Here is a 23,158-nt window from a genome sequence, read left to right as displayed (position 1 = left end):
AGTTTAATTAAAAGTAGTAAATAGACAAATAACATGAACTTCGCAACAACTTCATAAAAATGCACGTGGTTTTTCTTCTTCATTATATTACCTCTTCGATGCCATGAAAATTAAATAATGTGTCCAGTGATGAAAAAAATATAGATTAAAAAATACGTGTTAGCAGGATTCGAACCGACGCCCTATCCCTGCCCTTCCCCCAATGCGCAACCCCTAACCACTTGATCAGAATGCCTTCTTATAGCCAGACCCTTGACACATAATAGGCGCGTATAACTTCTCTTGTGATTTTCTCGGAATTGCCACAGTCGTGCACCTTACTAGTGTACAAAGTCTGAACTAAATCCATGATCCCAACGTCGTGGCCTCCCCTTGTGAGTAAATCACTGCCAAACTTAGCTGGATGTTTATGGACTATGTAAGTTACTGCCGAACCATCAGATAATTTTTTTATAATGGTCAGTTAATCGGTGTATAGCTATAGATATGGCTCAAGACTGTAGTACTTGTGCATTTATTTTTATAATATATTAAAAATACTTATACTCATTGCACCTTAAAACTTTTTAGAGTAAATGGGGTACAAGTGCAAAAACACTTTCTTTACTCTGCTTTATTCTGAGGATTTTTTGGTACAACACACAGGATACGCTTAGTACAATACATTATCGCTATGAAAGATAAATGTGTGCATAATTAATGCAAACTTAATACAACAAGCTGAGAGACGACAGATAAATATCAAGTAAAATAAAAATATCAATGTTGGTGTGGTTCCAACATGTACGAGGGATTATTCATTGTCACCGTCTATAATCCCCTCACACTCTCTACCTTAATATGGAATCAAAATCATTTCTTTCTGTGGTATGCCTTGAAGACTGTGTTGTGCATTTTTCAGCCTTCTTTGTCCTCATCTCTGACCTCGTACTTTCTTTTTCCACTTCCTCTTCTTTCACCCAGGCTAACTGAAGTCTGAGAATGGAATATATTGTTACAGAACTCACGATAAATTGGAGGGATGTAGTTCGTTATTTCCTGAAGATTTTTCCACTTCTAAAATTTTATTTCGTACTTATCTTGATGTAAAGGCTACAGCCTCCTAAAATCCATTTCAAGAAACTCAAGAGCACGCTTTCGTGAATACTTGAACTGCATTGTTAGAGGATCTTCTTTGCTAATTGAGATCCTAATAACATTAGTCTGTCGTATTTTCTTTCCTTAACTGTCGTCAGCAACTTTGCCTTGCTGTGACAGTCATGGCTTTAATTGAAAGAAAGTTTTCTGTTTTTATTGCCACTACGGTAAGCTTTAGGCTTACGTTCTTCACTGCTTCCATCCTGTCTCGGAGAAACAAATACATATTTCAAGTGTTTCTTTCAATTATGGCATTTCGTTTACGTACGACCAGGTTCAAGGAACTTGTGATCAATGGTGTCAGTTTGCTGATTTTGCTTCAGGATGTACATTCACTACTTTAAAACAGGTCTATTTAAACAAGCGTTAAACATTGCTGTATGCGATCTTAAAAGCAAACACATCAGGCTATTGCAATACTTTCGAAAATACAGAACTATGGTAGAAGTTGCCTGTACATCTTTTAGTCTGAAGCTATACACACTTTAACTTAACGAATATGCGCTTAGATCATTTTCTTGCGAAATGTCACTTGTTCCACTTGTATTTTCAGCCCCTTAAATAATGATAGAACGTTTCTGTGCTCGGTTCGTTCTTCTCCTACACGTGTCTTCGTTTTCTCTGATGAGCACCGCAGAAAACAGATTTGTATGAGTCCATTACGTAAGGACGGCTGGAGACAGCTGAAAGCAGTTACGTAGCTGCTGCATTCCTTAAGGTCAGCTGTGGCCTGTAGCCCATGACACGAAAACGGAGACGCCTGGCTATTGGTGAAATCGCTGCTACGCAACACAAAAATGTGTCATAAGTCTCAGGTGTGGGTCGAAATTCCCAGCAGGTAGGATACGCGAGATTGTTTTCTGATACACTTCATTAAGTGGTCTTGGCAACGGCGAGAACAGTTGCGCTGGCAACGGCCCAGCCGCTGCCGCCTACCGCACTCTAGCTCTCCGACACACTTGTTTATCTCCGTGGATACCAGTGCAGGCTACAGTGTCACGGCTATTTCTTAGTGAATGTGTTACGCTTAATTATGAAGGCCTTAAGTAATTTTCTTTTCGGAGTCCCTGTTTATACAGAACTGAAATGCTCACATTTTTTATACCACCGATGTAGGTCACTGGCGCGACGACACTGGCTACAGCCACTCGTATTGAGCGTGTGGAACCACTTCTCGCTGTGTTGTAAATTTTTCTGCATCTCCAACTACATTTACTCTTTGTTGTAATTCCAATTTTAGTTCTTCAGATTCTGTGGGACCATGTAAGCCAAAGCTAGTTGATCATGGAATGAGTCACTACATAACTAACAGGCAAAAGGTATAGTGAAAGTTCCGAGACAATTGAACAACGGTCTACATGAAGTTCGCCAATTGACATAGCAAATTGTCATTACAAGTGCACGGCTGGAGGATATAACGTCTATATGTGTGTTTTTACTATCATACCTGTTTCTTCAAGATTTCTACAGACGTAATACAGGATGTTTATCGTGTCATCACAGGTACGAAAACCCTTCGTCAGGGAGTTTCAGCCGCGCGGGATTAGCCGAACGGGCTATGGCGCATGGACTGTGCGGCTGGTCCCGGCGGAGGTTCGAGTCCTCCCTCGGGCATGGGTGTCTGTGTTTGTCTTAGGATAATTTAGGTTAAGTAATGTGTAAGCTTAGGGACTGATGATCTTAGCAGTTAAGTCCCATTAGATTTCACATACATTTGAACATTTTAGGGAGTTGCATGGGTTTTGTAATACATTAACAACGTAAATTTACAAAAATTGCAATGAACTGATGAATGCCCTGAGCCTGCGTTCCATGTTTTCCCATTCTCTGTTGAAAATTCCTGGAGTGCGTCGTATTTGATTAAGTCTATTTTGTATATGCTCCCTCAGAGCTTCGATATCTGGTACAGGAGTTAAATAAACCAAAAATTAGAGATATTCCTAGACCTAAAAATCCATTGGATTCAAATCTGGTGATTGGACAGTCCATGCAATGGATCCACTTGACCAGTCCATCTATTCGGACACTGGTTATTGAGAAACGGGAGGACTATTATAGTGAGATGGAGCACTATCGTACTGAAGCCGCAGTCGTTGGATGACGTCTAGAGATACATTATCAAGTACATGTGGCATCTCATTTCTGAGAAACATTAGGGATGTTTGTCCAATAGGACGCTTTGGGGAGAAACAGGGACGATAATCATTAATGAATCCATCCCACACGTTGATGCTGATTCACTGTTGATGTTTATCATGTCGTACTTAATTGAGGTTCCCATACGCCCAGATGCGATTCTTCTAATTATTGAAGATGTCACCACGAGCAAAGCCAGCCTCATCAGTGAATAGGGTAAATGCTAAGAAATACATGCACACAGCTTACTCCTACAACATGTTTTGACAGAAATAAACTCTCCGCTAAAATGTGTCTCTTGCAAGTGTTGGTGGAATCGTCAAACGTTTTTACGCAAGGTAATCGCCTCCCAGTGTACATTTCTGAATAAATCTAGCGTGCTGTTACCGCATTCCCACATGCAAGGCAATACATGTTGTGCCTACCCATCATTCCGCGCACTGAATACATAGCTTTATAAAGTGATGGAAGTTACTTTGAAAATAGCACAAAAGAGAAAAGACAATCAAACAAATCTAAAAAATGCCACTACCATCTGTAAAGAAGTAAGTAGAAAGTAGGTGAAAATGCATGCAGGACCAGTAGCTCCATAACGAAGAATTCCCGGGCCCATGGTCATGCGGACTTTTGTATTATTTTGGTGTCAGGAACGCATCCCTACATGAAAGGATACCAGTTTATAAACACTCTGTATGTAGAGGGGTTCATATACCCATCTGGCCTTTATGATTTAGGTTTCCCGTGTTATTCCGAAATATCTTAAGGCGAGTCATGGGATTGTTCCTTCTAAAAGAGCGCAACTGATTTCCTTCCCCATCCTTGCCATACTGAGCATATCATCAGTCTCAGATGATATCATTTGTGAGAGGACGTTAAACCCTAATTTTCTTTCTTCCTTTGGTACGGGTTGACGAATACCGAGTCTACGACGCAACATAAGATGAGTAGATGAGTCATGAAAACATGAAGAAACAACATGAATGCTAAATGTTTTCTAATACCATCTGTTTGTTGTTGTGGTCTTCAGTCCTGAGACTGGTTTGATGCAGCTCTCCATGCTACTCTATCCTGTGCAAGCTTCTTCATCTCCCAGTATCTACTGCAACCTACATCCTTCTGAATCTGCTTAGTGTATTCATCTCTTGGTCTCCCTCTACGATTTTTACCCTCCACACTGCCCTCCAATGCAAAATTTGTGATCCCTTGATGCCTCAAAACATGTCCTACCAACCGATCCCTTCTTCTAGTTAAGTTGTGCCACAAACTTCTCTTCTCCCCAATCCTATTCAATACCTCCTCATTAGTTACGTGATCTACCCACCTTATCTTCAGCATTCTTCTGTAGCACCACATTTCGAAAGCTTCTATTCTCTTCTTGTCCAAACTAGTTATCGTCCATGTTTCACTTCCATACATGGCTACACTCCATACAAATACTTTCAGAAACGACTTCCTGACACTTAAATCTATAGTCGATGTTAACAAATTCCTCTTCTTGAGAAACGCTTTCCTTGCCATTGCCAGTCTACATTTTATATCTTCTCTACTTCGACCATCATCGGTTATTTTACTCCCTAAATAGCAAAACTCCTTTACTACTTTAAGTGTCTCATTTCCTAATCTAATTCCCTCAGCATCACCCGACTTAATTTGACTACATTCCATTATCCTCGTTTTGCTTTTGTTGATGTTCATCTTATATCCTCCTTTCAAGACACTGTCCATTCCGTTCAACTGCTCTTCCAAGTCCTTTGCTGTCTCTGACAGAATTACAATGTCATCGGCGAACCTCAAAGTTTTTACTTCTTCTCCATGAATTTTAATACCTACTCCGAATTTTTCTTTTGTTTCCTTTACTGCTTGCTCAATATACAGATTGAATAACATCGGGGAGAGGCTACAACCCTGTCTTACTCCTTTCCCAACCACTGCTTCCCTTTCATGCCACTCGACTCTTATAACTGCCATCTGGTTTCTGTACAAACTGTAAATAGCCTTTCGCTCCCTGTATTTTACGCCTGCCACCTTCAGAATTTGAAAGAGAGTATTCCAGTTAACATTGTCAAAAGCTTTCTCTAAGTCTACAAATGCTAGAAACGTAGGTTTGCCTTTTCTTAATCTTTCTTCTAAGATAAGTCGTAAGGTCAGTATTGCCTCACGTGTTCCAATATTTCTACGGAATCCAAACTGATCTTCCCCGAGGTCGGCTTCTACCAGTTTTTCCATTCGTCTGTAAAGAATTCGCGTTAGTATTTTGCAGCTGTGACTTATTAAACTGATCGTTCGGTAATTTTCACATCTGTCAACACCTGCTTTCTTTGGCATTGGAATTATTATATTCTTCTTGAAGTCTGAGGGTATTTCGCCTGTCTCATACATCGTGCTCATCAGATGGTAGAGTTTTGTCATGACTGGCTCTCCCGAGGCCATCAGTAGTTCAAATGGAATGTTGTCTACTCCCGGGGCCTTGTTTCGACTCAGGTCTTTCAGTGCTCTGTCAAACTCTTCACGCAGTATCTTATCTCCCATTTCGTCTTCATCTACATCCTCTTCCATTTCCATAATATTGTCCTCAAGTACATCGCCCTTGTATAAACCCTCTATATACTCCTTCCACCTTTCTGCCTTCCCTTCTTTGCTTAGAACTGGGTTGCCATCTGAGCTCTTGATATTCATACAAGTGGTTCTCTTCTCTCCAAAGGTCTCTTTAATTTTCCTGTAGGCAGTATCTATCTTACCCCTAGTGAGACAAGCCTCTACATCCTTACATTTGTCCTCTAGCCATCCCTGCTTAGCCATTTTGCACTTCCTGTCGATATCATTTTTGAGACGTTTGTATTCCTTTTTGCCTGCTTCATTTACTGCATTTTTATATGTTCTCCTTTCATCAATTAAATTCAATATTTCTTCTGTTACCCAAGGATTTCTATTAGCCCTCGTCTTTTTACCTACTTGATCCTCTGCTGCCTTCACTACTTCATCCCTCAGAGCTACCCATTCTTCTTCTACTGTATTTCTTTCCCCCATTCCTGTCAATTGTTCCCTTATGCTCTCCCTGAAACTTTCTACAACCTCTGGTTCTTTCAGTTTATCCAGGTCCCATCTCCTTAAATTCCCACCTTTTTGCAGTTTCTTTAGTTTCAATCTGCAGTTCATAACCAATAGATTGTGGTCAGAATCCACATCTGCCCCAGGAAATGTCTTACAATTTAAAACCTGGTTTCTAAATCTCTGTCTTACCATTATATAATCTATCTGATACCTTTTAGTATCTCCAGGATTCTTCCAGGTATACAACCTTCTTTTATGATTCTTGAACCAAGTGTTAGCTATGATTAAGTTATGCTCTGTGCAAAATTCTACAAGGCGGCTTCCTCTTTCATTCCTTCCCCCCAATCCATATTCACCTACTATGTTTCCTTCTCTCCCTTTTCCTACTGACGAATTCCAGTCACCCATGACTATTAAATTTTCGTCTCCCTTCACTACCTGAATAATTTCTTTTATCTCGTCATACATTTCATCTATTTCTTCATCATCTGCAGAGGTAGTTGGCATATAAACTTGTACTACTGTAGTAGGCATGGGCTTTGTGTCTATCTTGGCCACAATAATGCGTTCACTATGCTGTTTGTAGTAGCTAACCCGCACTCCTATTTTTTTATTCATTATTAAACCTACTCCTGCATTACCCCTATTTGATTTTGTATTTATAACCCTGTAATCACCTGACCAAAAGTCTTGTTCCTCCTGCCACCGAACTTCACTAATTCCCACTATATCTAACTTTAACCTATCCATTTCCCTTTTTAAATTTTCTAACCTACCTGCCCGATTAAGGGATCTGACATTCCACGCTCCGATCTGTAGAACGCCAGTTTTCTTTCTCCTGATAACGACGTCCTCCTGAGTAGTCCCCGCCCGGAGATCCGAATGGGGGACTATTTTACCTCCGGAATATTTTACCCAAGAGGACGCCATCATCATTTAATCATACAGTAGAGCTGCATGTCCTCGGGAAAAATTACGGCTGTAGTTTCCCCTTGCTTTCAGCCGTTCGCAGTACCAGCACAGCAAGGCCGTTTTGGTTAATGTTACAAGGCCAGATCAGTCAATCATCCAGACTGTTGCCCCTGCAACTACTGAAAAGGCTGCTGCCCCTCTTCAGGAACCACATGTTTGTCTGGCCTCTCAACAGATACCCCTCCGTTGTGGTTGCACCTACGGTACGGCCATCTGTATCGCTGAGGCACGCAAGCCTCCCCACCAACGGCAAGGCATACCATCTACCCACCTTCTATTATGTCGTAGCCACGGTCGTTTCCTATCTCTTGAAATACAGCAAAGAACTTCCCTTTTCCATCTCACACTCAGTCGCCCGGCTGCATCCCAGATCCGATTAACATTCATCACTGTCACAATTACCTCTTCCAGTACACCTGCTACTGTCTGTGTTTTCTAGTAATCCTAACATGCCTCTCTCTATTGTTTGCTTAGCAACTAACAATAGTTGAACGGCTTTCGCATTGAAAGTCCATGTTTGACTGTCATATGCCAAAACGCGTTGTACACAATGGTTGGAATCTGTATTTGAGACACGTCGGAACATACGGTAACGCAGATATGAGGAGGAAAGGAGACGTTCGAACCTGGAGGAGGAATAGGCTTCTAAGTGGATTTTTGTGCTGTTAAGTTATTCCACACAGCAGTAAATATCATTTGTCCCTTATACAAGTAATTCGGACTTCTTTGCCTAATTGCAGCAGGGGCTGTTGTCCTGTAATTTCGGTGATAGTGGCTTTACTATTTGCCGTGATTTGCAAGGGATAGATTAACTTCATCCTTATCCCGTTACTCTACACTATAAAAGCCGTATTTATAAGGACATGAAATATAAAAGGAGTTTATAGATACCTTTGGCGATGAGAGTGATGAACTGAAAATAAAGAACACATTGGTGTGCCACAACTTGATCACCCCAAGCAGTGATTTATCTAGTGACTAACCAGAGTTAAGAGATGGAGTACGCAGTGAAGCAAGTAATGACGAGCCTGTCTCCCCACATTGAGAAGTTGCTCACACGTTAGCGCGGTGGCACCGATCGAGACGGACTAAGAGTGATTTCTCAACGGATCTTTTAATAGCGAGACAGTGGCCGCTTTAAACCTTCGCCATTGTAATTTATCCGTTGAGTTACTCTCCCACCGCGGGGTGGTGGCAGGAAGGGCATCCGGCCACCCCTTCACATTAACATGCCAAATCCGATTTAACCACGCCAACCCCGCGCAAAAAGCGGGACAAAGGCGCCAGCGATAGATAGTTACTCTACCACCGCTTGCCTCAGGATATCAGTGCAAGCGAGGCTGCCCTGAAGGAGTCACCTCTACTGTTGCAATGCACAAGCCAAGGGCAAGCACCTCCGACAATTGCCGAAAGTAGCGGACGCATCGTGTGTACCGTACCCTTGGCACCAGGCTGTCGGGAATCCTCACATACCTCTACCCACAGGATAAAACTGGCGCCCTTTTCACCGCACCGTGACCTTCGAAGTAGCTATCCCACTGTAATTTGTAACATACTTGTTGGATTAAATAAACGTACCATCGCTTTAGAGGGACGAAAGTAAAAAAGTGGGGAAATATTTTGTGTTGTGTACATAGTTCCGCGTAGTCAGCGCGTACACAACTTTCCCACTAGAGCGCGCCCTGCTAAGCACAACAGCGCAGGCGCAGCACTCGTCCGTCTCCGCACTACGAGATGGCGCTGCCATAGAGATGGACCAAATTCTCCTTCCGCCGATCCGCGTATTAATATGTAACGCAGCCAATGAGATTGCTGCTAACGTAGAACCTTTTCTCCTCGTGGATCACACTCGCGCAGTGATACGTGAACGCGCAAGGTATTATAACGAGTGTACAGACCTCCGATTAGTTGGTCTGCATTTGTCTGCAACAGTCTGTATGAGTTCTACATTTGTCTGTACCAGTCTATAGTCAAGTTTCAGTCTGCACCTAATAAGATTACCATATTCCTGTACATAGCCATAAAGATAAATGTATAGACACTTTTGGCAAGTATCAGAGATATATGTGAGAATAAGATTAACGTACCAATACCAAAGGAACTTCAGATCGTCAATTGTAAATAGCATCCAGAACCAAGTTAAGTAATTTTTATGCTTGTTATTATTTTAATAAATGTGTGTGAAAATTAATCAAGTTCTGTTTGAAGTTGGTTACCGGCAATCTGCTACTCTAAGCATGCAAGTGGCATTTCTATCGTCTGACCTAACGGCAGAAGATAAACACGCCACGATAAGACCACGTGACATATTGCTGACACTCGTCTACTTCGTTAGAGTGACAAGTCAAATAATCTGATGGAATGTGTACTGAAGGTCTTACAGTACGCACACCACATTTTGTAAGGTGACTAGCTGCTCAGACAATTTAAATTACGTATTACGTTCATTGGCTGGTTAAAATATGGTACACCAAAGATGAGACCTTTTTAACTAATATTTTCACATGAACCGATTCGTTATACGCCACCTATTTATTCCTCCATTTGTCAGTATCCTAAAAATTTGGATATTAATGTTATGCCTTTGTAAAGTGAGAAATGCAGTTATAATCTTTCGTAATCATGTTAGACACGAAGTACTACAAAAGCTCAGTTTGGTATAACAAAAGAACTGCAGGTTAGTCGAGATCGCATGTTTTATCCAGTTGTGACCTAAATCACTACATTCATCGTTTGTCATCTATGCCACTCAGTCCAGGTTGCCAAAATGCGGTCATCATGGTAGAGTCCGTAAGACAGGATGGAGAGGAACTATTGTGAATAAACTACACTTTTACCAGTCAGGTATCCAGGGATGGCGTTCACGTCCCCAGTAGAAATCAGACACTTTGACTGCGTCTAGAAAAGGGAAGTCGACGCAGTGGACTCCGGACCCGCCAGCAAAGGTCACAGCAGACAACGAAATGCCGACGCTGCCACACGCCCAACTCTGGCAGTACCCTCTTGTTGGACCAACGTTGTTGGCTTAGGTTTTCGTGCGAACAGGATGGTCGTCATGTGCTTTGATCACATTGAGTGGTCCAAACCGAGCGAGGTGACGCAGCCGTTAGCACACTGGACTCGCATTTGGGAGGACGGCGGTTCAACTCCCCGTCCGGCCATCCAGATTTAGGTTTTCCATGATTTCCACAAATCACTCCAAGGAAATACCAGGATGGTTTCTTTAAAATGGCACGGTCAACTTCCTTCCCCATCCTTTCGGAATCCGAGCTTTTGCTCCGTCTCTAATCACCTAACTGCCTACGGGACGTTAAACTCTAATCCTCCACTCTTTATTTCGTGGTCCAGTACTCGATCGTTCCTTCGTATGGTGCATATCTACTTACATAAATATAATTGTCATAGTACCACGATCTGTAAGTAAGGCTTTCGATTGTGATAACCAAGATTTTCTCACGCAAAAGTTAAAATACTACGGAACAAACAATGTAGAAGGTTCGTGGTTTTTATCTTACCGTATGACAGGAGGGAGAAAGTGCCGATTCCATGTCGAGCATATACCAATAGCTACACCAGTATTTTAAGCTAGCAGGTGTGGTGTGGCGTAGAGTTTTATTTCGGGTCCTCTGTTTTTTTTTCTGAGATACGTAAATGATCTTTCATTTGCATTATCAGAAGATCCTAATTCGGTCATTTCCGCAAATGATAAAAGTCTATTAATAAAACTAGTGTTAGCTAACTTTCTGAAATGGTAGATAATGAAATATTTAAAAATATCAACACATTTTCGAAGGAAAACGTATTGTTATGAAACTTTTACAATGCTCAATACGTAGAAATCGGTACTTCTCACAGAACTCCACAAGCTATAACAATAGGCTTCTCAAACAATAAAATATAAAAAGTAGACAGTGCTAAGTTTTTGTGAGTACAGATAAAGTATAATCGTAAATAAAAAACACACCTCTTAGAATTAATGAAGCGCCTTGGTTCAGCAGCATTTTCAGTACGCATAGTACTGCAGTAAAATATTTTAACTTGAAAGAAACAAATTTATTGTGTGCATCTCCATTCAATAATAAGTTATGGAACTTCTTCGGGGATGTCAAATTACAGGCATATGATTTCCACAAAAAAGAAACGTGTTTTAATAATTTCGTTCTAGAACATCCCGCAGAAAATTATTCAAGAAGCTTGCTATTTTGACAAGCGCCTTGTCGTCATCAATATTTTTATTTTCTCACAAAAAGTAGTGAAAGCATGGATATACCTCTAGAACCAAAAACAGTCTGTACAAACTCTTAAAGGAGTCATATATATATATATAAGGGTGTACATGTATTCACCAGTCTGCCGGAGCATATTGCATTTCTTGTATGCGCTGGAATTTAAGATTAAATCAAACAACTTTTTCTTGCGTAAATCCTACTGTATTGAAGAGTATTCAATACTTCACAACAATTATTTGATGATTAATGTGAAGAGTTTTTCTTAAGATAATATTTATCCCTATTTTTAAAAGTCAGTCTTCGAAAGAAAGAAATATATACATAAATGACCTAATAGATAACGTAGGAAATATACGCGGCTTTTCGGAGATGATGTTGTTGTATTCAGAGAAGTTGTATTAATAAAAATTGTAGCGAAATGGTGGAAGACCTGCAGAGGATCGAAGCTTGGTGCAGGTAGTGCAATTGGCTCTCAACGTAAACTAATGTAACGTGCTACGAATACATAGACAGAAAGACCCAATAAAATTGAGGCAGATTCCAGAATTAGAATCATTGGAAGTATACTCAGGAAATGTAGCCCATCAACCAATACTTGAATGTTGCTCGTCAGTCTGCGATCCACACCAGACGGGTTTGATAGAGGAAACGGAGAAAATCCGAACAACAGCGGAGCGCTTCGTTACAGGTTCATTTAGAAAGCTCGAAAACGTCACGCAGATGCTCAGCGAAGTCCTGCTACAGGCACTGCAAGAGAGGTGTTCTGCATCAAGGGAAGCTTTACTGTTAATGTTCTGAGAGCGTACGTTCCTAGAAGTCAACTAATATATTGCATCTTCTTTCATGTATTTCGTGAAACGACCATGAATGCAGATTCAAGGTCGCAAGGTGGCTGGCTAACAATCATTCTCTCTAAGCACAATTTCTCTTACAGAAACGTAAGTTTAATGGAACTGACGGATTTAGAAACATAGATACAACTGATTTCCAAAACGTTGTCCTGCATAATTCAAACGACGGTGGAAGGAAAGAAACTTTTAATGACTGCGGAGAAACCGTCAAAGGACTCCCAAAGGCCTAAATTTTCGGTCAAATCCTATTCGTTATAACTGTGACTGAACTTCCACTCAATATTCATCAAGCAGAATTGTTCTTTTGTAGATGATACTAGTGTTACAAAAATCCTATTAGAAAAGAAGCGATAGAAGAAATTGTTAATGATATTTTTCAAAGAATTATTAAGTGTTTATTAAGTGATTCTGCGACAGTGGTCTCTCACTAAATTTTGAAAAAAAGAGAACACTCTTTTCAGTTCTGTAAAACATATAAAGTTACACGAACAATTGATGTAGCACATGAACAGGAATCAATAAAAAGGCTAGAATGTTCCAATTCTTTTGGGTGTTCATACTCATGAAAACTTGAACTGGAAGAAGCATATTACTGACCTACTCAAATAACTACATTCAGCTACTTCTGCTCTTCGTATAATTTCTGGCTTTGGGAACAAGCGAATCAACCACCTAACATATTTTGTATTTTCACTCAATAATGTCTTGTGGAATCATTTTCTGAGGTAATTTATCAGCTAGAAAGGACGTATTGATTACACAGAAGCGACCAGTAAGTATAATATACAGAGTTTACCCGCAGTCATCTTGTAGGCACATGGAAAACATGCTACTAAAGCACACACGGGCTGAGCAGTGAACCAGGCTAATATTCGCTCATCGGACATTAATCTGCCTCATCTCTCATCCTCGTAAGATAGCGCGCTGAGCATTAAACTGCACGAGCAGGCCGGCTACCTCTGGAGATCATGTTTGGCTAACTAGACTAGAGAACGAAACACGTAACCGCACCAATGTGATTTGAACCCCAATATTATAATTTTGGAAGTAAGATTAATAAAAATGAAAAATTGTTGAAAAATATTTCTTAGTTGTTGTTATTAAAGGAAGGAAGATTGGGTTTGCGAGCTTCTGTAGAGAGACTGGGTTGATGCAGCTCTTCATGCCAGTCTGTCCTGTGCAGGTCTCATCATCTCCGAATCACTACTGCGACCTATAACTTTCTGAAACTGCTTACTGTATTCATCTCATGGTCTCCTCCTACAATTTTCACCACCACGCTTCCCTTTAATTTTGAACTGATGATTGATGTCTCACACTGCACAACTAATTTATTTTCTCGCCAGTTCTATTCATTACCTCTTCATTAGTTACGCGGTCTACCCATCCAGTCCTCAGCATTATTCCGTAGCACCACATTTAAAACGTTTCTACCTCTTCCCGTCCGAACTGAGTATCGCCCACATTTCACTTCCGTGGAAGTAAGATTAATAAAAACCACACAAATACGTTAAAGAGAATTCCTGACACATAAATTTATATTCGATGCTAAAAATTTCCCATCTTCTTGATAAATGTTTTGCTTGCCATTGTCAGTCTGCATTTTATATCTTGTCTACTTCGGTCATCATCAGTTGTTTACCTTCCCAAAAAGAAAAATCAATTACCACTTTTAGTGTCTCATTTCCTAATCTAATTGTCTCATCATCGCCTGATTTAATTCAACTACAGACCATTACCCTTATTTTGCTTTTGTCAGTGTTCGTCTTGTATCCTCCTTTCAAGACGCTGTTCATTCCGTTCAATTGCTCCTCGAAGTTTCTTACTGTTTCTGGCTGAATTACAATGTCTTTGGCAAATATCAAAAATTTTTATTATTCTTCCTGATCATTAATACCTTTTCCAATTTTTTCTTTGGTTTTCTTTATTACGTGCTCATAGTACTCGTTAAATAACATCGGGTATAGGCTACAACGTCGTCTCATTCCCTTCTTAACTATTACTTTCCTTTTATGCCCTTCGATTTTTGTATATACGGTCTGGTTTCTGTACAAGTTGTGCGAGGGGCGTTCAATACCTAATGCCACACACTTTTTCCTCTAAGCTGGTTGGTTTTATTCAGTATTCCAGTACACCATATTATTACCTACTGTTTTGGTACAAAATCCTATTTTTCAAAATAATATCCGTTCAGTGTGACGGCCTTACACCATCTCACTGGGAGGGCCTGTATGTCCGCATGGTACAGCTCTACTGGTCGACGTCGAAGACAACTTCTGGCTGCATCACCCCTAACCTCCCCATCATCCACGTACTGCTTCCCTCGGAGTGGATCCTTCTTTGGGCCAGACAGACGGAAGTCGGAAGGCGAGAAATCCGGGCAGTAGGGTGGTTCAGGAAGAACAGTCCAATGAAGTTATGTGAGTTATGGAAAAGGAGAACACGCTGGAGTCGTTCCTTCAGTTTCCTGAAGGTAGCATAATACACTTTAGACTTGATCGTTGCACTATGAGGGAGGACATCAAACTGACTACCCTTTCAGAATCGCAGAAGGCCGTCTCCGTGACTTTGCTGGCTCAGAGTGTGGCTTTCAACTTCTTCCTCGGAGAAGAGGTGGTGTGTCGCCGCTCCGTGGATTGTCATTTTGTTTCCGGTTCGAAGTGATGAACCCGTGTTTCATCGCCTGTGACGAGGTTCGACAAAAAGCTGTCACGATCAGCCTCGTAGCGCGCAAGCAATTCCGGACACATGATCCTTCGTTGCTCTTTATGGTCTACTGTTAGGTGGGGAGGAACCCAGCGGCCACCCCAACTGATGGATGAGTGTGTCAGCACTACTAACAGGGAGGTCCACTTGTGTACCGAGGTGTTTGATTGTGATCCGTCGATCACCTCGAATGAGAGTGTCCGGACGTTCCAACATTGCAGGAGTCTGTGTGCGGCCGGCCGGCACGCGAGAGATCGTAGAGATTTGCGCGACCTTGTTGCGATGATGACAGACGCCTTGCCCAACGACTTGCCGTGCTTTTGTTCACGGCCAGGTCTCCGCAATGATTCTGCAAGGTCCTGTGAGTATCTGCGATGCTATGGTTTTCCGCCAAAAGAAATTCAATGACAACGCTCCTCTTGGAACGAACTTTCATTACAGACGCCATTTTGAATGTTACGTATAGCGTCGCCACCTGTCCAAACTTCATGGTTCAAAATGGTTCAAATGGCTCTGAGCACTATGGGACTTAACATCTGTGGTCATCAGTCCCCTAGAACTTAGAACTACTTAAACCTAACTAACCTAAGGACACCACACACATCCATGCCCGAGGCAGGATTCGAACCTGCGACCGTAGTAGTCACGCGGTTCCGGACTGAGCGCCTGAACCGCTAGACCACCGCGGCCGGCCAAACTTCATGAAACAATAGGGACTGAAGTGTGAATATTCTACGAAGTCCCACAACAAATTCCGCATTTTTTCGTCCGAAATTGGCCGAGAAAAAATGTGTTACAATACTTATTGAACGCACATCGTAAGTAACCTTTCTTCCCCTGCCATCTAACCCCTGCTACCTTACGAATTTCGAACGCATTGATCGTGCCACTGATGTAGTGTTCAGCAGCTGCATTGTATTTTATCGACAAAGTAGCAGAATTTGGCAGTGTTCTTTCACACATATTCGACATTTCGTAGTTTTTTTACCATCTTTGATTTGCTGAAACTGCGTTCACAAGAGCCGGCCGCGGTGGCCGTGCGGTTCTAGGCACTTCAGTCCGGAACCGCGTGACTGCTACGGTCGCAGGTTCGAATCCTGCCTCGGGCGTGGATATGTGTGATGTCCTTAGGTTAGTTAGGTTTAAGTAGTTCTTAGTTCTAGGGGACTGATGACCTCAGATGTTGAGTCCCATAGTGCTCAGAGCCATTTGAACCATTTTTGCATTCACAAGATGCTTTAGTCACTGACTGTCCTCAAAATTATTTTAATGTTCGGACAAGCATCTCTTAACCCATTCTTTCAAAAACCTTCAGAATGTCTAAATGGAAATCCGCTTTCACCTGGAACTTGAAAGCAACTATGTCATTAAGTAGTTATGCTGTATGAATATCTCTGCTATATTTCACACCAAAATCAGCTAAACACTTTTCACGATAAGATACACATCTTTCAATCTATAACTTTCCTGACAGGAACTTAAATTCAGGTGAAATAATGTGATATCTGTTTTCAATTTCACTAATTATTCTTTATTCTGTACTCGAGCACTCTTGCTGAAACGGTTCACTGTGACTACTGTGTGCATATACAGAGCGAAAGCCTTCTTCTCCTAGGAAGTAGACAGAAACAAAAGGACTAGAACAACTCATATATCTATTCCGGTAAATTCTTAAACCATATTTCTTTTTCTTTTTTATTCTTTGTCAGTTTTTGCGTCCCATCTGTGCGTGCGCCCTTGGTGGGGGACTATCGCACACCCACTCGGTACAGCATTGAGTGTACAACACTTTTGGAAACACCATACACAAAGACTAAGGCCGATCTTTGTCATGTTACTTCTTTCAGAGTAGATCCCCATACCGTTGTTAGGAAATGGGTCGCGTTAAAATTGTGTAGTAATCATGGCCTTTACGTTTTGTGCATTAAAATAAACTTCCGAGGAATTCAATCAGAGATACCTACCTAGCTCCGAGAGGCTGTTCGCAGATGATGCTGTTGTGTATAAGGAGATTACAACGCCAGAAAATGGCAAAATAAAGAAAGATCTGTGGAGGATCGATAACTGGTGTGGGGAGATGCTGTTAACGGCCAACGCAAATAAATGTAACGTATTGGACATGAGTAAGCGGAGGGCACCTATTACTGTTTGGTTACACAATTGGCGAAAAATGACTGGAAACAGCAACGAACGTAAAATACCTAGGAGTTACCAGCTGGAGCGACCTAGAGTGGAATGGCCACATACAGCTAGTAGTGGGGAAAGAAGTGGTTTGTAAAACATTTTTTCCACAGAGTCTTGAGTATTGCTCATCAGTTTTGGGTCCTTACCAGCTACGATTAATAGAAGAGGTAGAGGATGTCCAAATAAGAGAAGCGTGTTTCGTTATGGGTTCGGTTAGAGAGCACGACAGCCATGCAGAAATGGTCATCAAACTCCTTTTACTGTTGCAGTTCAAAGAACGTGCATCCCAAGAAATGTCAAGCAATTTCAGCTCTCACAAAGGCATACACACAGTTTTTTCCTTCTTAATCTGTGAATGGAACGGAAAGAAAGCTTATATGAGAGCGTTTAAAGGAGCAGATATGTAGAGGGTAGAGGAGGGGGGATGGATAGGGAGAGGGGGGGGGCTGGAGGGGATGGACAGAGAGAGGAGGACATGGACAGAAAGGCAGGAGAGAAGACATGTTGTGCGAGTAGTATTGGCCTGTCTTGCAGGGGCTAAATTTCCTGATGGACCCATCTGAAAAAAGGGGTGATGAGATGGATGGTGAGGGAGAGGGGAGGACAGGAAGGACAGAGGAAAGTGAGGAGGAGATGGACAGATAGAGAGGAGGTGGGGAGGCAGATGGGAAACGAAGACGACAAAGAGAGATGGGAGAAGGAAATGGAGAGACAGAGAGAGTTGGAAGAAGGAGATGAGCAGACAGACGTGGAAGGATGAGGTGGACAGAGAGAAGGGATATGAAGGGATGGACACACAGAGGGGGAGGAGGAAACGAGTGCGATATATGTGTCAAACGAGTACATGAGCGAAGTCGCAGAGAAAAGGGTAGTGTACAGTATACATAGGGTAGTCAAAAACAGTCTGAAAAGGTTGTAAGAGTGTAGCAGGATAGATTGTGCTGATAGAAAGAGAAGGGTATGGACAGAGAGATGGGAGGGAGGAAGGGACGGTCAGAGAGAGAGAGAGAGAGAGAGAGAGAGAGAGAGAGAGAGAGAGAGATAACGAGATGGGCAGAGGGGAGAGGAGGAGATGGACCAAAAGAGATAGGAGAAGGAGATATGTGCACAGGTGAAAAGCCGCGGGCAAAAGGCAAGGTATACAATAGAAATGTACTCTCAATTCAGCATTTCACAGTGATTCGTCAAGTATAGATGTAGGTAATGGATACAAGGTAGCAGTTGCAGTGATGCGTGGATATTTCAGAACAAGCCAGCAACTAAAGTTGGCCAGAATACATATAATCTGAACAATAACAATGGTTTATGGAATAATAAGCGAAACTTGATGTAAATTTACATCGCAAATTTCATACCCAAAAGGCACAGCGACACAAATCCAAGTAATTATACTGGTCAACAAACTGAAATTTTGCTTCTGCATCTGATTTCTAACTATCGTATTTAAGTAATTTTGGGACGAGGATTTCAGAAGAGCAGACAAATTTTTCCATCACGCTACATTTCTGAAACACAATATAACAATAAAAATTGTATCGCTTTCATATCAGACACGACATGAACATTAGTAAAACCAAATTATGATGTATAAACGCGATGAACATCAATAAAACAAAAGTATGAAGTATATGACTCGAAATTTGTCCAAACATTTACATAAAACACCAAAACAATTATCATATTCTAAAATAAATCACATTACGATCAAAACAGTAATCATAACTGAAAATATTGGATGATGATGCTTCTATTTTGTAAGATTTCTCATCAGTTTCCCTAAACAACAACGTATAATCGTTCATCACTGAGGGTTCCAGCTTCCATGGTAAAAGTATATTGGTGGAAACGTTCACTCATATCGGTAACCGCCACCATATTTCACAGGAAAAAATTAAACTACGAATAAAAAAGCTTATTGTTGTGACAGTCTACAATACTTTTTTGTGTTTGTGCAACAGTACAATCGCTATGGAAACATAATTCCGTTCTCTTTTGTTGCACAAAAATTCATGAAAAATTGCTTTGAAAGAAGTTGCAACATGCAAATTGAGATTCGCAAGTTTAGCATCGACAGTCTCATCGATGTCATATTTTCTGTTTGTGGCCCCATAAAAACAGCTTCTTCCAAGTAGGCTTCGCTACCCTAGGAAAAACTCCTTTCACATGATTTATCGAAGTTTTCTGTTCGGAATTCTTCATCTGGCCTAATCTAATGTGAAGAGGAGGCTGTATAACTTTAATGGACAAAAGTAATTGTTCTTAAAAGTAATGGTGTGTTCTTAACGTTTCATTTCCTGTAACATGGGTATGTCTCCTAAGCCATTTCTTGACATTCTGGTTTTAGAGGTGTCAGGTGTCCGAAAAAAAAATCTTTTTGTGAAACTGGTCTGTAAAACTGTTCAAAATGGTTCAAATTGCTCTGAGCACTATGGGACTTAACTTCTGAGGTCATCAGTCCCCTAGAACTCAGAACGACTTAAACCTAACCAACCTAAGGACATCACACACATCCACGCCAGAGGCAGGATTCGAACCTGCGACCGTAGCGGTCGCGCGGTTCCAGACTGAAGCGCCTAGAACCGCTTGGCCACCACGGCCAGCTGTAAAACTGTAATCAGTGCAGTAACTTTTAAATCACAGAAAGATCATACACTCATGATCTTTATACTTGATGGCCTTCTTATCCACTAAATGACCGAAAGGTAATGATGGAAGTTTGTTACCATTACACAAAAATGTCGCTTCTAAGATGCTTTTACATGCAGTCGATAAATAGTTGCCAGTGTTGAGCGTTATGCTGAACATCCAGATCTTGGATAAAACCATTTATATCTGTGCGTACACGCAAACCGGCACTAGGTAACGCAAAAAAGTAACTTAATACTGACACTTTTTACATATCAAATATACAGGGTGGTCCATTGATCATGACCGGGCCAAATATCTCACGAAATAAGCGTCAAACGGAAAAACTACAAAGAACGAAACTTGTCTAGCTTGAAGGGGAAACCAGATGGCGCTATGGTTGGCCTGCTAGATGGCGCTGCCATAGGTCAAACGGATATCAACTGCGTTTTTTTAAATAGGAACCCCCATTTTTTATGACATATTCGTGTAGTACGTAAAGAAATATGAATGTTTTAGTTGGACCACTTTTCTCGCTTTGTGATAGATGGCGCTGTAATAGTCACAAACATATGGCTCACAATTATAGATGAACAGTTGGTAACAGGTAGGTTTTTTAAATTAAAATACAGAACGTAGGTACGTTTGAACATTTTATTTCGGTTGTTCCAATGTGATACATGTACCTTTGTGAACTTATCATTTCTGAGAACGCATCCTGTTACAGAGTGATTACCTGTAAATACCACATTACTGCAATAAATGCTCAAAATGATGTCCGTCAACCTCAGTGCATTTGGCAATACGTGTAACGACATTCCTCTCAACAGCGAGTACTTCGCCTTCCGTAATGTTCGCACATGCATTGACAATGCGCTGATGCATGTTGTCAGGCGTTGTCGGTGGATCACGATAGCAAATATCCTTCAACTTTCCCCACAGAAAGAAATCCGGGGACGACAGATCCGGCGAACGTGCGGGCCACGGTATGGTGCTTCGACGACCAATCCACCTGTCATGAAATATGCTATTCAGTACCGTTTCAACCGCACGCGAGCTATGTGCCGGACATCCATCATGTTGGAAGTACACCGCCATTCTGTCATGCAGTGAAACATCTTGTAGTAACATCGGTAGAACATTACATAGGAAATCAGCATACATTGCCCCATTTAGATTGCCATCGATAGAATGGGGGCCAATTATCCTTCCTCCCATAATACCGCACCATACATTAACCCGCCAAGATCGCTGATGTTCCACTTGTCGCAGCCATCGTGGATTTTCCGTTGCCCAACAGTGCATATTATGCCGGTTTACTTTACCGCTGTTGGTGAATGACGCTTCGTCGCTAAATAGAACGCGTGCAAAAAATCTGTCATCGTCCCGTAATTTCTCTTGTGCCCAGTGGCAGAACTGTACACGACGTTCAAAGTCGTCGCCATGCAATTTCTGGTGCATAGAAACATGGTACGGGTGCAATCGATGTTGATGAAGCATTCTCAACTCCGACGTTTTTGAGATTTACGATTCTCGCGCAATTAGTCTGCTACTGATGTGCGGATTAGCCGCGACAGCAACTTAAACACCTACTTGGGCATCATCATTTGTTACAGGTCGTGGTTGACGTTCACATGTGGCTGAACACTTCCTGTTTCCTTAAATAACGTAACTATCCGGCGAACGGTCCGGACACTTGGATGATGTCCAGGATACCGAGCAGCATACATAGCACACGGGCATTTTGATCACAATAGCCATACATCAACACGATATCGACCTTTTCCGCAGTTGGTAAACGGTCCATTTTAACACGGGTAATGTGTCACGAAGCAAATACCGTCCGCACTGGCGGAATGGTACGTAATACCACGTACTTATACGTTTGTGACTATTACAGCGCCATCTACCACAAAGCGAAAAAAGTGGTCCAACTAAAACATTCATATTTCTTTACGTACTACACGAATATGTAATAAAAAATGGGGATTCCTATTTTTAAAAAAAGCAGTTGATATCCGTTTGACCTATGACAGCGCCATCTAGCGGGCCAACCATAGCGCCATCTGGTTTCCCCTTCAAGCTAGACAAGTTTCGTTCTTTGTAGTTTTTTCGCGTGACGCTTACTTCGTGAGATATTTGGCCCGGTCACTATCAATGGACCACACTGGATAATGAAATGAAATAAAATCGACCGGAAATGAAAAAAAAAAAACATGATTTTAAATATATCTAGAATCTTACGAGATACTACAACTTTAACGGTTCGTTTTGATCTTACAACCAAAAATACGTAGGCCTTTATCACACAGCATATTCAAAATGATTATTGACAAGAGTTATTGAGTGTGCAGCTTAACACTAGATGGAGGCGAGCACTTCAGGCCTTAAATTTGTAGCTAAGATAGTGTGTGTTGCAGGTTTTGTTGCTGGGGAGCGTGGTGGCGCTGGCCGCGGCGTCGCTGCGGCCCACCAACCCAGACCAGCTGCACGAGCTGCTGTTGTGGGCGCAGCGGGTCCAGTCCGCTGGGGCGCACTCTGGCGCGCGCCTGCACGATAAGCCGGTGAGCAGACTTCTCTCCCATCAACCTGGCCCATCCTGACCTCTTTCCGAGGAACGTGGTTATCCAGACATGCGTAAGCGGACCGGGCAGGCCACTCAAGAATCCGCTCATTCCTCAAAGCATGCCTTGTGAGAACTGCGGTGTGGGACCTTGCATTATCCCGTTGGAAAATGGTATAACATTTTTGGCACATATTGGAAAGCATTCAGCCTCCATTGTACATTTACCGTAGCTTTCAATCTCGTATCATAGGGAAACATAACTGTTGTGTAATGTAACACCGAAATCGAATGGAAATAAAATACGACCTGTAAATACAGCTGAAGGTATCATCCCTACAACTCCCTACAACATAAAGTTTACCAGTCCTGTTATCATATCCAATATCTCCCACACCACACCTGCAACTTTTCACCAGATCATCTACGGGCGCGTTGGGGACTATCTGGCGGCTATAAACAGAAGCGACAGTCTTTGCTGGACAGCAAAGAATGCTACTTAATGTTACAGTTGACTCTGGCAAGTCTCAGTTAATGATGGTACGGTGTCAAAGGTAAAAGACACAAGGAAACTCTAGCCCTCAACCCATCTTCCGGCAACCTGAACTACATCTACGTCTAAACCAACATACGCACTCCGAAAGCCATCATATCGAGCATTTGTACTGCTACTAATTATTCCCTTTCCTGTTCCGTTCGTCAAT

General features: G+C 41.7%; 1 protein-coding gene across 1 annotated transcript in view; it reads left to right on the top strand.

Annotated features, from left to right (window-relative positions):
* LOC126184330 (bromodomain-containing protein 4-like) overlaps positions 1 to 23,158 on the top strand; it is a 71,538-nt gene that overhangs the window by 42,042 nt on the left and 6,338 nt on the right. The window contains exon 2 of the mRNA XM_049926705.1: positions 22,312 to 22,455. Coding sequence (XP_049782662.1) covers positions 22,312 to 22,455 — 144 coding nt within the window. The remainder of the gene's footprint in view (positions 1 to 22,311; positions 22,456 to 23,158) is intronic.

This window comes from Schistocerca cancellata, chromosome 4 (assembly GCF_023864275.1).
Source record: "Schistocerca cancellata isolate TAMUIC-IGC-003103 chromosome 4, iqSchCanc2.1, whole genome shotgun sequence".
In the NCBI taxonomy this organism is placed as follows: Eukaryota; Metazoa; Arthropoda; class Insecta; order Orthoptera; family Acrididae; genus Schistocerca; species Schistocerca cancellata.
This window is presented reverse-complemented; position numbering and strand designations above follow the sequence as displayed.